This window comes from Anas platyrhynchos, chromosome 2 (assembly GCF_047663525.1).
Source record: "Anas platyrhynchos isolate ZD024472 breed Pekin duck chromosome 2, IASCAAS_PekinDuck_T2T, whole genome shotgun sequence".
NCBI classification, from domain to species: domain Eukaryota; kingdom Metazoa; phylum Chordata; class Aves; order Anseriformes; family Anatidae; genus Anas; species Anas platyrhynchos.
The window spans coordinates 264007-280292 of record NC_092588.1 but is presented as its reverse complement, the minus strand read 5'-3'; the positions used below and the strand labels follow the sequence as shown (position 1 = coordinate 280292).

The 16286-nt window shown below is 48.5% G+C and overlaps 1 protein-coding gene across 3 annotated transcripts in view; it reads left to right on the top strand.

Moving 5' to 3' along the window:
* NRBP2 (nuclear receptor binding protein 2) overlaps positions 1–15658 on the top strand; it is a 32343-nt gene extending 16685 nt beyond the window's left edge. The window contains exons 9-19 of one of the 3 annotated variants that reach the window (XR_003495878.3): positions 213–268; positions 970–1065; positions 2173–2305; positions 2471–2573; positions 2722–2772; positions 3442–3577; positions 10927–10980; positions 11439–11502; positions 12423–12478; positions 13074–13174; positions 14395–15658. Coding sequence is in view for 2 of the 3 variants with exons in the window: in XM_027452859.3 (XP_027308660.1) it covers positions 213–268; positions 970–1065; positions 2173–2305; positions 2471–2573; positions 2722–2772; positions 3442–3577; positions 10927–10980; positions 11439–11502; positions 12423–12478; positions 13078–13161 (833 nt within the window). In the remaining variant the exon portion in view is untranslated. The remainder of the gene's footprint in view (positions 1–212; positions 269–969; positions 1066–2172; positions 2306–2470; positions 2574–2721; positions 2773–3441; positions 3578–10926; positions 10981–11438; positions 11503–12422; positions 12479–13073; positions 13175–14394) is intronic. The other 2 variants (XM_027452859.3, XM_027452860.3) reach the window with 2 other exon arrangements.
* Positions 15659–16286: the final 628 nt, after the last annotated feature.

Here is a 16286-nt window from a genome sequence, read left to right as displayed (position 1 = left end):
TTTGTGCAGGGTATCTGGGAGAAAAAGCATGCCAGGGGTAGGAGAAGCAGGCACGAGCAGAGGTGCAGGCAGAGTGAGGCTGGCTGGGCAGGGAGAGAGTTAAGTGTGTGGGGAGGTGTCTGTAGGGCCAAGGCTTTGGGCACATTATTCCCAATGTGAGTGGGTGATGGCTTCTGCCTCTGGCATGATGTGCTTTTGGCTTGGTTTTGCAGAAAAGGCTGATGGGACTGCTGTGGACATCTTCTCCTTTGGGATGTGTGCACTGGAGGTACGGAGCAGGGCTGCTGCAGAGCCTGGGAATCTGCAGGGACTCCTGCTTGAGAGGTTTGCCCTTGTGGACCCTGCTGGCTGGCCTCGGGAGCTCCCCAGGTCTCCCTGCCTTTCTGTGAGCTGGGGGTCCCTTGCAGCGATGGAGACATCGCTTATGGGTGCAGCGAAACAGCCACTACTGCCATGGCCCAGCCCTGGGCACAGCAGAGAGCTTCACTTACCCCTCCTGTGCCCAGCTGGTGCACCTCAGCCGCCTCTGATGGTGTCTCTGCAGGCTGTGGCAGCCCCGGGAAGGGTCAGGGTGGAGGGCAGTGATGGGCTGTGCTGCTCCAGGGGGACACGTGCTGCTCTGCACAGCTTGTCCAGGCAGACTGTGGGGCTGTTGGTGCTCTCTGTGTTGCCCACCCCTCTGCACCGTGCCCAGAGAGCAGCACCCTGCATCTGCTCCCTGTGTGGGCAGCCTGGAGTGCTGGGGTGGAGAGAAACAGGCCCCAAGGGCAGAGCTTCCAGGGAGCCCTGAGAGATCCGGACCTTGTGGGCTGAGGTGTGCCAGGGCCTGAGGCAGGCCTGGCTGAGCCGTGCGTCCTGCTGAGGGGCTCCACCGCTGCCACCCTGGCAGGCGGCGTCCCTTGGGAAGCCCTCAAGGACCGAGCCAGGGCTCGGCTGCCTGCAGACACAGCTGCACTCCTCCTTCCCCAGATGGCAGTGCTGGAGATCCAGACCAACGGGGACACACGAGTCTCGGAGGAGGCAATCGTGCGGGCACGACATTCTCTGGATGATCCCAACATGCGGGTGAGTGCAGCCGGTCGGGCCTGGGGCTGCAGGCTGACCCACCAGTGAGGCTCAGGCATCCCTCCTGGGGGCAGCTCCCCCTCCTCAGACACCTCCCGTTGGCGGGCATCTGAAGGACAGAGGCAGCCTGGTGCTCCCGTGCGCTCCAGGTGACACTGGCACTTGGAAAGGGGCACAGACAGCAACCTCTTGGAAACCAGAGGGCAGCCAGTCTGGTGGGCTGAAGGGCACAGGGATTCCTCCCCCTGGGCAGGTCAGGATGGCAGGAAGGTCCCCAGCTGTTTCCCAGTCCTGCCAAGTAGTGATGCTGTGTAAATTCCCAATAGGTGCCCATGTACACGCATGTGCCCACACACACGCATGCTGTACAGATGTGGCCAACTGAAAACAGCTCAGCAGAGACCGGGGAGCGCCGCATTCATGGCACTCACATAGATACAGACAGTGTGAATAGCTGCATTCTGCTTCTAAGGACCTACACTGAGGGCGATCCCTTTCACAGGTCACTGGGGTGTCAGCCCTGTCCTACGGGTCTCTCTGTTACCAAGTGAGCCCTGAGGTCTCTCTGGTCTCTTGTTCCCCACCCCAAGCATTCATTTTACTTACCAGCTAGCCTGGCTTGACGTTCACTAGAGGATGTCATGCAAACTCATGCCGTGCATATTTACACCATGCATTAAAGATTAGGAGGAAATTCTTCACTCAGAGAGTGATGAGGCAGTGGAACAGGTTGCCCAGAGAGGTTGTGGATGCCCCATCCCTGGAGGTGTTTAAGACCAGGTTAGATGAGGCCCTGAGCAACCTGATGGCATCCCTGCTTATGGCAGGGGGGTTGGATCTAGATGATCTTTGAGGTCAGAACTAGATGATCTTTGAGGTACCTTCCAACCCAACCCATTTTATGATTCTAGTCCTGCAGCTGGACTGCTGGTGAATACCCAGCAGAATGCTGCCCACCTGCAGCACCCTCAGTATTGGTGCTGTGCTGCAGGAAGCAGCTGCTCACATCTGCTTCCCATGAGAGGCAGCCAGGGCTGGCAGTGATGCAAATGAAGCAGGACCACATCCTGCTTTGTGTCCAGTTTATGCCTTTTATTTCACCCTCAGGAGTTCATTCTGTCATGCTTGACCCTCAACCCAGACAAGCGACCGACGGCTAACAACCTGCTCTTCCACCGTGTGCTTTTTGAGGTCCATTCCCTTAAGCTGCTGGCAGCACATTGCTTCATCAACAACCAGTGTGAGTAACTGTGAGAGATCACTCTGCCCCATTCGAGCTTGTATGCCAGCCCCAACAGAGCCTGAAGAAAAAGGCAGTGACCCACAGACCTTCCCTGGGCACTATGCTGCAGGACCCACATGTGCAGGACCTCCCAGCTGATGCCCTTTTCTGGCTTTGCCCTAGATCTGATGCCAGAGAATGTGGTGGAGGAGAAGATAAAAGAACTGGACCTGAACATGGTGATGGCAGAGATTCGGCGAGAGGGTCGGCCTGGAGCACAGTGGAGGTGAGAATTAGCAGGGTGATTTTGGAGCAGACAAAGGTTTGAGCCCAGGATTTTTATCCAGTGCGATGATCCTGGCATTGTGGTGTAGACTGTGCTGCTCTTCTCTCCTGCTTCCCCCAGTAATCTTCCTGTTCTGCTTCTCTTCCAGGTACTCAGAGGTTTCCTTCCTTGAACTTGACAAATTCTTAGAAGATGTCAGGTAGGTTGTGGGCATGTCCCCAGGATCCCATTATTCACCCCATTCTTTGGGCCTGTGCTCCTCTTGAGAAGTCTTCCTTCTCTCCAGAAGAGCACCTACATCTGAATTGCTTGTCCCCTACTGCCTACTAACTCTAGGGTGCAGTTTGAGGGGTTGGCAGTTGATCTGGGCAAGCCACGCAGGCGACCATGCTAAGCCTTTGAAAGCACAGACAAACAAGCTGCAGTATCTGGAAGCATTGCCTGGCACTGTGGTGGCTCCAGAAAGGCAAATAGCCCTGACTGCAGACATGAAAATGGTGCTGGTTGACCTGCAATGTGTACACCCAGCTTCCATCCATGGTGTCTCTCTGCCTTCCACTCCCTGGACAACAGGGAGGCAGGGTCAGGGACCTGTGCTGCACATGTGGAGCGTCCCGTTTTTAGGATAGTGCTTGGTCATTCCTTGGAGCCCCTCTGTGACTCCCCGTGCGTGGGTGAGCAGAGCTGGGTTGCAGTGCCAGGTGAGGTGAGCTCAGAGGTCTGCCGCCTCCTCACTGTGCTACCTACCAGTGCTGCTGCTCCATGGCTTCAGACCCCCTGCTCTGGGCCAAGACCCTCCCTGCAGACCTTCACCAGGGCTGTAAGAGGGTAGGGCTCAGTCGTTTGTCCTCTCTCTGTGTCTGCACAGGAATGGGATTTATCCTCTGATGAACTTCGCTGTTTCCAGACCCCATGCCCTCCCACGCGCACTCTCCCAGCCCCCGGAGGACACTCAGAAAGCCAAGACCCCTACCCCAGAGCCCTTTGATGTGGAGACCAGGAAGGTAAGGTCAGATCCAGGTGGTGACAGTTCTCCACTAGGAGTAAGCAGAAAGTCTCCATTCCTGACACCTTACTGCAGGATCTCTCCTGTTAGCCACACACCAAACTCTAGCTCAGGTGAGAGCTGTTCTTGGTGCATTGGCTGCCCCAGGGCTGCAACGCTCCTTTTGGCTGGAGCTGGTGATGTGCATTTCACTGGAGACCTTCTGGAGCAGCCCCATTGCTCCTGATTCTTTGGCTCTGCCTTCCTTCCTCACAGGCAGCTTGGTGGCACAGCATCTCCTGTGCCTTGTTGCTGGGGTTCAGATTTGAAACCTCCTCCTCGTTTGATCAATTGATCATCAGTATCAAATTTGGTACTAACGGTATCTGAGAGCAACTGAGATGCCATCTGAGATCAGGGCCTGTTCTGCCTGTCACTGCAGACGAGATTGCTTGACCTGACACTGAAGTCCCAGGCAGCAAGGTTGTTGCAAGCGGGTATATGGATCTCAGATGGGAGTGGAAGGGTAGAGGGCAAGGGAGGCCCAACACAACGCCAGGGTGCTTTATGCAGCAGTGAAGCCTTCCAAAACCACGATGTAATCCCTTGCTGAACAGAGCACGTCAATGCTGCAGCATGGGACCGTGTGCTGTGAGGAAGATGGGGCTGATTGGAGGCATCCAGTAAAGAACAAAGCTGGAAAACTTCCCTTGTTAGGAAAGCCCAAGAACTGGCACTGTTTGGCTTAAGGAAGAGAAGACAGAGTGGAGATGGGCTGAAGTGTGCAAGTGATTGTCACAGCAAGAGAACGGGCGCCTGTTCATCACCTGGGGGACAGAACAGGGTATCACAGGTATAAACTGCAGGGAGGATGCTAGGAGGAGGTTTCTGATGGTGGTAAGAATGAATGGGCAGCTGGGAAGGGGCAAAGTCCCCACTTGAGGAAGTCTAACTCAGGTCAGAAATGTCTTGGGAGAGGTCAAGGACAGGTGGGTCTGGTTTGGGGCAGGATGGCATCCTGATATCCCTTTCAGCCCTTATTTTTGGGGATTCTGTGGTGGCAGTGTACTTTTGCAGGCTTCTTTCATGATTTACTCTATTATTAATGTACTAGAGTCAGTTTCAGGTGCCAGGACTAGGATCTGCAAGACAATCTCTGTCTCCCAGGTTCTTGGATTTCACTCAGTGTCTCTGAATCAATGACTCTGTATCTATTTGTCTAATGGTTCTTTGCAGGAAGGGTGGGCAACATGGATTTCACAGCATTTTGAAATGACAAATCCACCACCTCTCTGAGGAGCAGGTTCCTGGGATTAATCACTGCTACCAAGGGAATTGTGTGTGCTTCATTTCCCATTGAGACCAGCCTGGACTTGGTTTCCGGTGCTGAGTCTTGTTCTGTCATGCAGTTATTCAAGTGGGAAGGGACATCAGTAATCTAACTGGGTCCCGAAAACCTCTGAGGATGGAGATTCCATAACCTTCTAACTTCCCCAGCCTCTCCTCCCAGTGTAAGTGCTCCAGCCCAGCCTCATTTTGCTGGCATTCCATTGAACTTGCTCCGCTTTATCAATGTCTATTGGACATTGTTATTGTCTATTGGAGGCTAAATATTGGGTCTACCCCTGGATGTAGACCCCCTATGTAGACCCCCTGTGGCAGGGGGGTTGGAGCTAGATGATCTTTAAGGTCCCTTCCAACCTGAGTCATTCTGTGTAATTAAACAAATGCTGAACATAGGGGAATCATTCCTTCCCTCGGTATGCTGGCTGTGCCCATGGGGAGACAAGGTTGTTGGCTGCTGTCATCAGGGCACAGCTTGAGCATGGCACATCTTATCATGACTTCAGTCTCCTGAACTGCCAGCCATCTTTGAGATTAGGCAGAGCAACTCACAGGTCCGTATGCACCTCTGTTTTTCAAAATAATAATAACAACAACAACAACAAAAAAAAACATTTTGGACCTGTTATTTCCCTATACAGGGTATTTCCCTGTACTGACACTTTTAGGTTATTCATCATCAATCACCTATGGCACTGTCTTCGTGTTGCCATGGATGGACCAAATGGAATTTCATACTTACATTGAATTAATGTTAAAAGTGCTATGGAGGACTGAACCTAGTTCTCATTCCTGCAAGGTTCTGTGAAATGCCTTCCTTCAAAAAGAGTATCATCAGCAGTTTCTTCATAACATTCTGGGAATCAGCTTTCAGTGCACTTAAGTTATGCTTTATTCATAGTGTTCAGTGCTTATTTTTAGATTGAGTGCTGTGGTGCTCAGTTGGATATGTTAGAGAAATGTAAATGTAAACCTAAGCATTTATGTCTTCTCCCCTCTTTGCATTTGTTATATACTTGTAATAGATACATAGTTTTTCCTCAAATTGACAAAGGAGTAGTGATCTCAAAGGTGCTAAGTTTCTACACATTTTATGAAAACTTGCAGCTGGGCAAACCTGCAAGTCCCAAACAAGCGTGGCTGCAGTGCAGACTCTGTTCTGGGAGGCAGCAGCAGGATGCTCAGCAAGCCCCCACGGACAGACCTGTGCCATGCCTGCTGCACCCCTTGTGCAGTTGTCGAGGTAGAGATTGTGCAGGAGGGGCTGCGGCACTGCATGGGAAGAAAAAGAGGGTTTATGACCTTTGGAAAAGAAGGCGGGCCACTCAGGAGGACTATAAGGATGTTGCGAGGCTACACAGGGACAAAATTAGAAAGGCCAAAGCTCATCTGGAGCTCAATCTGGCTACTGCTGTTAAAAAAAGATAAAGAAATGTTCTTAAAAATACATAAACACAAAAAGGAGGACTAAGGAGAATCTCCATCCTTTACTGGATATGGGGGGAAGCTTTGTGACAAGAGATGAGGAAAAGGCTGAGGTGCTTAATGCCTTCTTTGCCTCAGTCTTTGGCGGCAAGAGCAGTTGTTCTCTGGGTACCTAGCGCCCTGAGCTGGTGGAAGGGGATGGGGAGCAGAATGTGGCCCTCATAATCCACAAGGAAATGGTTGGTGATCTACAGCACGTAGATGTACGCAAGTTGATGGGGCCAGATGGGATCCACCCAAGGGTACTGAGAGAACCGTTGGAAGTGCTGACCAAGCTGCTTTCCATCATTTATCAGCAGCCCTGGCTATCAGAGGAGGTCCTGCTTGACTAACCTGATCTCCTTCTACGACAAAGTGACGCACTGGGTGGACGAGGGAAAGGCTGTGGATATGGTCTACCTTGACGTCAGTAAGGCTTTTGACACTGTTTACCATAGCATTCTCCTCAAGAAACTGGCTGCTCATGGCTTGGACTGGCGCACACTTCATTGGGTTAAAAACTGTCTGGATAGCCGGGCCCAAAGAGTCGTGGTAAATGGAGTCAAATTCAGTTGGAGGCCGGTCACTGGCGGTGTTCCCCAGGGCTCGGTGCTGGGTCCGGTCCTCTTTAATATCTTTATCAATGATCTGGATGAGGGGATGGAGAGCACCCTCAGTAAGGTCACAGATGACACCAAGCTAGGTGCGTGTGTCGATCTGCTCGAGCGTAGGAAGGCTCTGCAGGAGGATCTGGATAGGCTGCACCGATGGGCTGAGGTCAACTGCATGACGTTCAACAAGGCCAAGTGCCGGGTCCTGCACCTGGGGCGCAATAACCCCAAGCAGAGCTACAGGCTGGGAGATGAGTGGTTGGAGAGCTGCCAGGCAGAGAAGGACCTGGGAGTGATGGTGGACAGTCGGCTGAATATGAGCCAGCAGTGTGCTCAGGTGGCCAAGAAGGCCAACGGCATCCTGGCTTGTATCAGAAACAGCGTGACCAGCAGGGCTAGGGAGGTGATCGTCCCCCTGTACTCGGCTCTGGTGAGGCCGCACCTCGAGTACTGTGTTCAGTTTTGGGCCCCTCGCTACAAGAAGGACATTGAGGTGCTTGAGCGGGTCCAAAGAAGGGCGACGAAGCTGGTGAGGGGCCTGGAGAGCAAGTCCTATGAGGAGCGGCTGAGGGAGCTGGGCTTGTTCAGCCTTGAAAAGAGGAGGCTCAGGGGCGACCTTATCGCTCTCTACAAGTGCCTTAAAGGAGGCTGTAGCAAGGTGGGGGTTGGTCTGTTCTCCCACGTGCCTGGTGACAGGACGAGGGGGAACAGGTAAAGTTGCACCAGGGGAGGTTTGGGTTGGATATTAGGAAAAAATTCTTTACTGAAAAGGTTGTGAGGCGTTGGAATGGGCTGCCCGGGGAAGTGGTGGAGTCACCATCCCTGGAAGTCTTTAAAAGACGCTTAGGTGTAGAGCTTAGGGATATGGTTTAGCGGAGGACTGTTAGTGTTAGGTCAGAGGTTGGACTGGGTGATCTTGGAGTCTCTTCCAACCTAAATCACTCTGTGATTCTATGGAGTGAACATCAGAAACTGGAGCTTATGCGTGTGCGTGGAGAAAGCAGGGAAAGGCAACTGGACGGTGCAGAGTGCAGGCAACCAGGCTGCCTTTCTTCTTGAGAGTCTGATTTACCTCTTACTTTGCCAGAGGCCCTGGCAAAGGCCAGCTTTTACCTATCTTCCATCTTTCTTAGGGATCATACTTTTGGCCCGCTGAAAAATTTGCTTTTAAATAGTTTTGCATTTCAGTCACATTTTTGCTCACATTTTTTTTCCTAGAAAAATTCACTTAGAATCACCCTTAGCTCTCTGACAGTAGCTCTGAAAGCACTAATCCTGAATTTCAGAGCTAGTTTAACTGTGACAACCCTGCCAAAGAATCGGACATCTCTGTCCTTATCGCATCCCTGGCAACTTCCCTTTATGCACTCCTGCAATAGGTGAGGGCAGCTGGCTGATCTGGCTAGAGATAGCTCTACCACGAAGAATTCATTTTTAGCAGCGTGGGTGAGCTGGTAACTTACCACCCAAGTACCTACCACCCCAGCTGTGCCAGCCCCAAGGAAGGGAATAAAGAGCTGGCAAGTAGAGCACAGGACTTCTGCTCTGCACCGTGACCAGAGCAGCTGAAATTAATGAGTGAACTTGATGCCACATGATGGGTTTGTGCTGCTGGTGCAGGCCCTTGGAGTTGTCTCCATCCAGGAGATGCTGCAGCACATTCAAGATCATGTGCTTTAAGTTACCATTAACAACAGTTAATTTAAACTGAACTGAAAAAATTTCTAGCCTCTTTAGGCTTCTTATGTGCACTGCAGTGTGATATTTCACCACTCCTTTATGGAAATACTCCTTTTAATTAGGTTATACCATTTGCAATATGTTTCTTCTCACATGAGAGTGTACAAACTACTAGCTCGTCTGTGTAGTGTGATTTAGCTGAGAAGAGATGTAAGAAGCAGAAGAGGTGAGAAAGAGAAGCAAGAGTGAGAAGAGATAAAAGAGGATGTTGATGACGTGTGGATCATGCACACACTCACGGCTCAGCCCTCTCTAACAATAATCAGTATCTGTGCTCCAAAACCAAATATTAGAGCTGTATTAAAACTGCAAAGACAGGCTAGAGGAGATGGTGATAAATAGAAATGTCCATTTTAGTGTGGTGTACAGCTACTCCTTTTAGGCTATGTGTTTTTTTTTGCTGTGGTCAGGTGGGTCAGGAGGTCAGGGTGAAATCCCACAGTGCTTCCATAAAGCACTGGTTTCTTTAGCATCCAAAATGGCATCTACTCTTCATTCTCTGTCTCTGCTAAGAACTATCCGAATGTTGCAGATTGTGAATAAAACTATTTAGGATGAGGTGTCTGTGGGATTGTTGGGCAAAGAAACGTGCACGGTGTCATTATTCTGCATCTGGACACTGAAGAAAGGCATTGATAAACTGGGACAAGTTCAATGGAGGGCCAGCAAAACAGTGCTGGGCTGGAGCATTGGTCCTGGGAGAAGAGGCAGGGAGAGCAGGGTGCTGTGCATAAAGGGAAGGCTTTGGAGCACCTCATGGCAACCTGCCCATACCCGTGAGGGGATTGCTGAGAAGATGGAGGAAGCCATGCTCTTTGTGTAGGAGATGGAGGATGCTCTTTGTGTAGGAGCCAGGCTCTCTGCAGAGGTGCACATTGGGAGAAGAGACAGATTGAAATGGGTACATTCTGGATGGATCCAAGGAAAATTTTTTTTCACAGTAAGGATGGTTAAACAGTGGACCAGGGCACAAAGAGGTTATGGGATCTCCATCCTTGGAGGTTTTCAAAACTGAGTCAGGCAGGGCTTTTGGCAGCCTGGTCTGAATTCACTGTTAGTCTTGTTTTGTGTAGGGGGTTAGACTAGAGACCTCCTGGTGTCCCTTCCCACCTGGATGATTCTTTGATCATGAGTAAAGAGAACAGGTGGCAGCGATGCACTCAGACATCATGAGCCTTCTCTTTGATGATACGTGGAAGATGCTGGGCAGCTCAGGGTAATTCAGTGCATAAACAAAGGAGCGCATGGCCAGTGTGCTGGCATAATTCAGTGTAAAGGAAAGGGCACCCACTTTGGGCATGCAGTCATGGTGGCCAGTTCTTGGAAGAGAAAGAGATGGCCTGGAGATGATAAAGGTCAGAGGACAGCAAGTTTTCCAACTGAGAAGAGTGTTAAATGCCTGGAGATATTTGTTGTAGCAAGGAGTTGTAATAGAGGGGTACTGGGCAAGACAAAGGAATAAGCATATAACTCTCCTCTGAGCATAGGCCTGAAATCAAGGAATATATATGAAATCCTGATAGAATCTGCTTGCAACATGGATGTTGATTCCTCACTAGGTTTCCTGTTTTCTGGGTTGATGAATGGCATGCTGTCCCTCTTTCTTTTTCCCAGACAAGATGACTTCTGGTGTGAACCATTTTGTTAGTTCATAGGAACTCAAACATATTAATAAAAATCCATATTTATTTAACGCATTTGAATGGTCTGTGATGTGATGCAGTCCTGGTTCCAAAAGAAACCCTGTATTTCACTTTAATAATACTTGGGATTTCAGTTTTGCACTTTTGTCTGATTTAAGAATTGGTCATCCCTCAAGGACATGAACAAGTACAATACTAAAATGCAACCAAGAGTTTTGGCAAGATTCTAGGGGGAACCTACACGTAGGCCTGAGAAATGAAGCAGAATAATTCATCCTGGCTGTAAAGCTATCCCACAGCTGCACCTTGCACAGGACTCCTCACTTACCCACCTCTCCACCAGCTGATGATGACAGTTTGTAACTGGATGTTGGACTAAATTGTGCCTCAGCTGCTCCACCTGGACAATTCCTAGAAATGTGGGCGGGGGGAAGATCAGGCTGGCAGTTGGAATTACAGGTTTTAAATAGGATTTTGAGAGTCATGCTTGGAGAGCAGAAGCAAAGCAGACCTGGAGGAACTGAAGGGGCTGTGTCCAGGCTGATATTTCCTTTGCCCTCTTCTAGGTGGTGCAAATGCAATGTAACATGGAGCTGAATGAAGACAAGACCCAGTGGCATGTAAGTATTCAGCTCCACCAAGTCCACACGAGGCACTGGGGCAAGACCTGCTCTCTGTACCCATCTCTGGCATCCAACTGTGACAAAGTTTGTTCTCAGCTAGTTTGCTGTGGTACCTGAAGAATGTACTCTTGTCTTTTTACAACAAAAGAAACCCAAAGAAGAGTGAAGCCACCAGAGCCCCCTGGCTTCAGGATGGCAGTCCTTGATGTCTTTGTCTGGATACCTTTTAACTCTACTTATTTCTAATTTAACAGTTGCAGCTGATCTGTGACTGCTTAGAGAACATTTCTGTAATACACTCAAAGTACCCCTCAAAGACATCCAACATGTTAGCAGTTACCAACACCCTCTCTGCTCACCCCTGCCAACAGCTTCTAGTGCTGATGGAAGAGCCAGCACTATTGTCTCTTACAGAGAAACTGGTGTTTGTAAAGATCACTCTCTTCTTTCTGCAGCTCACTCTTCTGCTGATCTTGGAGGACAAATTGCATCGACAGTTGAGCTACGACTTGCTGCCCAGTAGGTTTACTTGTTTTTTGTGTATTGAATGCAGGTTTATTGCCTGGTAGCCCTGGTGAGGTTTAGGCTCAGAGTATGTTAGTCACAGACTGTGCTTAAAGTCAGTTTTTCTTTCCTTCTCATGCTGGGAAAGCAGAACCAACCATAATAAGCATGTGGCCCCTGTTCTTATCCACTCTGGCATGTAGTACTAGCTTGCACTCTCAAGTAGTGAACTTTGGCAGTCCAATGAGCAGCCATCAAGAGCATGCATTTAAGACTGAAATTTGGGACATGGAGTTCCAAGGGAAATACTAGTGAGTGAGTGAATTCTACCGTCATTCCCCAGCGCTGGTGCAGTCTGTAATACCTTTCAAAGGAAAAGGTGACTTGTCCTCTAAGGGAGTCCTGTGGCTCTGGGGAAGGGTGCTTCTCCTTGGAGTAGGTCCAACACAGCAGCTCCTTCCTAAAACATGCAGAAGTCCTATGGAAGCTGTGCAGCTAGAGCCCATTGACTGCCTTACAGCCAAAATTAAAATATAAAGCTTGGGAACTAATGCTTGGGAGTTGCTGCTTCACCAGCTCCTTGTGTTTTTCTGCCTACAGGTAGTGGCCTGCTTTCTTTTCATGCTGAGCCAAAACAAGCAAAAGATCTCAACGTGACACGTTGCCAATACTATTGTGCTTTGTGTGATTTGGGGCTGGAGCTTGTTCCTGACTGGTGCTTTGTTCTGCTTTAATTCCTTTCTCACTGCTGTACTTTATTTGCCCCAGGATTACTTAGAAATTACCTAGCCAGCCAGAAATACACTGCAGATACCCCTGAAGCATAATGAAGCATAATGCGGGTGTGCTGTGAGTTTGAATAGGTGTGCTTTATGAGTAGAAGAGAAACTGAGGTGCATGAACGTTCATGTTCTCACTGTTCCTCCTCTCTGCAGCTGATAACTCCAAGGACTTAGCCACAGAGCTGGTGCATTATGGATTCATCCACGAGGTAAGCCTGCTGCCATTCCTTGCCACCTCGGCTGTGCATGCACAGCACTGCCACAGCAGTCCCCAAATCCATACGACACCTCATGCTTCAGAGGAGTAGGAGCTCCTCCATTCCCTGCCTGGAAGCCAGGAGCAGTCACAATGCTCAGCCTGCAGCTCCATGCTGTGCTAATTCCCTTTGCAGTGAGTGACACTTTTTTTTCCCCCCCCTCCATACTTTGCCCATGCTGTTGGGCATGAAGGGTCAGCTGTATTGTGGTCGTAGGGTCACAACACGAATTACATCAACCTTACACTGATTTTGAATGTGAAAACCAGAGTGATGGGAAAGGAAGTCAAGGCCACCTCCTATCTCCCAGAGAAACTGCTCTGGTAGTCTGTGTTGTGCAGACAGCTGCTCTTATGTCCCTTTGCAAATTTCTGCCTGCCAGAAGAAGTGATCTACCCCAACATTGCACTTCCAGGCTCTCCCTTGGTGTTTACAGACAGTTCCAAGTGAGAATGCAGAACTGCCCTGTCATTCCAACAGCATAATAGTCTGAAGGAAAGGCAGCATGGAGAGAATTAAAAATATATCTATTTTTATTTTGTATAAGTTAGGAATTCTGGGGCTGTAGGCAAAGTTTTGGAGAATTCCTCATTCTGGATGCTGACATTAGACAAGGAAGGGGTCAGCTTCACTGAATGAAAAATATATGTGAGTACACCTGAGAAAAAGTACATTTAGATTTTCTTCCTTTCTTCATCTGAGCATGGTGATTGTGCAGCTTGGCACTGAAACAGTGGGGTGCTTTCTCCTGTGCTCTGGAAAATACATGGCATTCGGGGCATTCTAGAACTGTAGAATATACTTCACTGGTCTGTGTTCCAGACTGCAAATTACCTTTCTCTTTCTTTCTCCTAGGAGATAATCTCCTTTTAAAACGTCTTTCCCTCTCTAACGTCTTTTTAACTCCACAGGTAGTGACTACCTTTTCTCTCAGATGGTGTAACTGATATATATCTTGCTAAACTGAGCAAATGTCCTGAGCTTGTATTTAGCTTGGAAGTATGCTGCTTGTTTCTAATCTGAAGGACTTGTGTACCCAAATGCTCATTTGCTTTTCCAGCTGTAAGAGTGGTTTGTCTAAAAGATACCATCTATGCCTTACAAATCTTGTCTTCAAAATCCAAGTTTTTTCTTAAAAGAAAGGTAGTAATTTAGCAACAATAGGGACAGGAGAGTGCCTCTAAGCAATGAGAAAACAGTCACCTTTTTTTTTTTTTTTTTTTTTTTTTTTTTAGTAAGAATTTTGTGTTAGTTTCTGGCAGTTCCCAAAACCCTTTGTGACACAAGATGTGGGTGTTTTGCATCCTTTACATATCATTATGTATTTCAGTAATTCTTAATGAATAAACATTCTAATTGTGTTATAAAACAACTACTCCTGAATGTGTTAGAAAAAAAGATTTCTGTACAAAATAGTTGCCAAGCCAACAAAAAGTGATACCATTTTTTAAATTATTTTAATTAGCAATAAGGATACTATAAAAACAGGTAGCCATAGCAAATAACTTTAGATCCAGTGGTAAGTTAGTTAAGTTGAAATTAAACTAAACAAAAAAAGCTAGACCTGTTTTTTTCCTTCAGATTGGACACTCCAAAGAACTGACTTTTGCATTTGTACAGCACCTGACACAATAAGGTTCCATTCTTGGTTGGTCATTTGGTGTAATTCAGTAAATACAATAATTAGTAGTGCTATGTTCCAGAACTGCTTGTGAGTTGTTCTCTTCCCACATCAAACCTCAGATATAAAATCTGGTAACTTGAAATGGAATCATGTAAGGAAGGGATATACACAATCATGTAAGGAAGGAGATATCCAAGGTACCAAGCCAAATTAATCTGTTGGCTTGCTTTTCCCCTTATTTTAGGACGACTGTGAAAAGCTGGCTAACTTCCTGGAAAATGCCTTCCACAAATACCGGTCTCCTCCCTTGTGAGTCGCTTTGCTGCAGTCTGGGACAGCAGGGTCTCCTGTGCCACAGGGACAGGCAGCACACCAGACGAGAAGACTGCAGGGCTTCTGACCAAACCTCCTCCAGCGGGACCGACCAGACCACTCGCTCCAGACTGAATCTTTGCAGTCCATGAGAGGTGTATGCCTTAGCTGTGGCGTGGAAAGACAACAGCAAGTGGAGGAGTAACCAGCAAATACGGGATGGCCTGTGCACGAGTATGTGCTCTGGCCCCCAGTCATGAAGCAGTAAGCCAGAGGGAGTTGAGGTGTGAGGGAGTGCAGTAGCACTTCTTCAATCCCTTGCTGATGGTATTTGTGAAGATACAAAGCTGCTGCAAGACTTCCCCAAACTGATAAATTTGCCTCTGGGAATTATAAGCTTTTCTCACTGCAGGTCCCAAAGCTATTTTAATTTTTCCTCTTTGCCAGCTGGTGATACATGCAGAAGAGAGGAGAGGAGCAGGATTGGAAAGCTCTGGTGCAGTTTCCAATCTGCCACATTCTGTTCTTTATACCCAGTTATTCCTGTTTTGATTTCTCCAGCACAGATAAAACACTGTGATGCCTTGTAATTAGAATTGCACACTTTGGTGTAAGCTGAAGAGTGGACTTTGTGAGCTGGACTTGACATGGCAGGAGAAGATTCCAGAAATCCAAATCTACCAGCTGGATCCTAACATGTCAAAAACGTGGAAACGCCACTGGTGCTGAACAAACCCTTGTCATTCTCCTGTTTGTCTTAGGCCTTCCAAAATCTCATGACATCTTAAGGGGGAAACCCCTGATGTCTCTTCCTCCCGTTTCTCCTAGAGTATTTGTAACTTCTGTCATTAGTGTGGAGAAAGGGGCAATCTTAGCTGCAGTGCATGTCAGGCTCAATTGGTGAAAATTGCAAACAGGAATTCTTTGTGTAGCAAGAGCTATGCAGTGCTGCTCCATGCCGTTCACGTTGTGCTGTGTGGTGCCAGCGGCCTCACGCTGTGCTGCTGTGCTGTGCTGTGCCAGGTCCTCCGTGCCTGCATTACGCTTTGCGGTGTTGCACCAACTGTATTACACTGGGCTGGGTTTGCCATGCTACGATGCTACGCTGAGCTGTCAAATTGTGCTGTGTTTTCCCAGTTGTGCTGCGCTGTGCCAACTTTACAGAAACTGACAAATCAATAAAGCCATTGAAAGCAGCTTATCTCATCAGAGGAGCTGATCCACTGAGCAAAACACTCAATAATTTCTTAGTCACTCTTACAGTTAAGAGTAAAATAGCTTCCTTGTGTTCAACAGACTTACCCACAGAATCAGGTAAATCGGGTAGAGAAGGAATCCAGTAGAGAAACATCATTCAGCTGCATGATTCAAAAATTGCTCCTCCAGAACAAGCTTGCACTTGCCTTTGAAAACTGAGAATTCCTTCCTATACCAGTCGCTTCATTTCCCTGATGAGCTCATTAGCTCTTCTTTATCACATTTCACCTGATTTAATTGTTTAACATTAACTACCTCAGTTTGAGTGATGGTTCCCCCTCCTACTGGCCATGATGTACTCAGCAGTTAGGAGTTCATTAACCAGCTATTGTTGGATGTTCTGAATACGTGACAGGCTGTAGACATAGAATCACAGAAGAGCCAAGGTTGGCAGGGACCACGTGAGATCCCAGGAGGTCCCTTCCGCCCTCAGCAGCCCAAAGCCCCTTGCTCAAGCTGGGTCACCCAGGACCATGTCCAGTCAGGTTGGAGTATTGCCATGGACAGAGACACCGCAGCTTCTCTCAGCAGCCTGTGCCAGTGTTCAGCCAGCCTCACTGGAGAAAA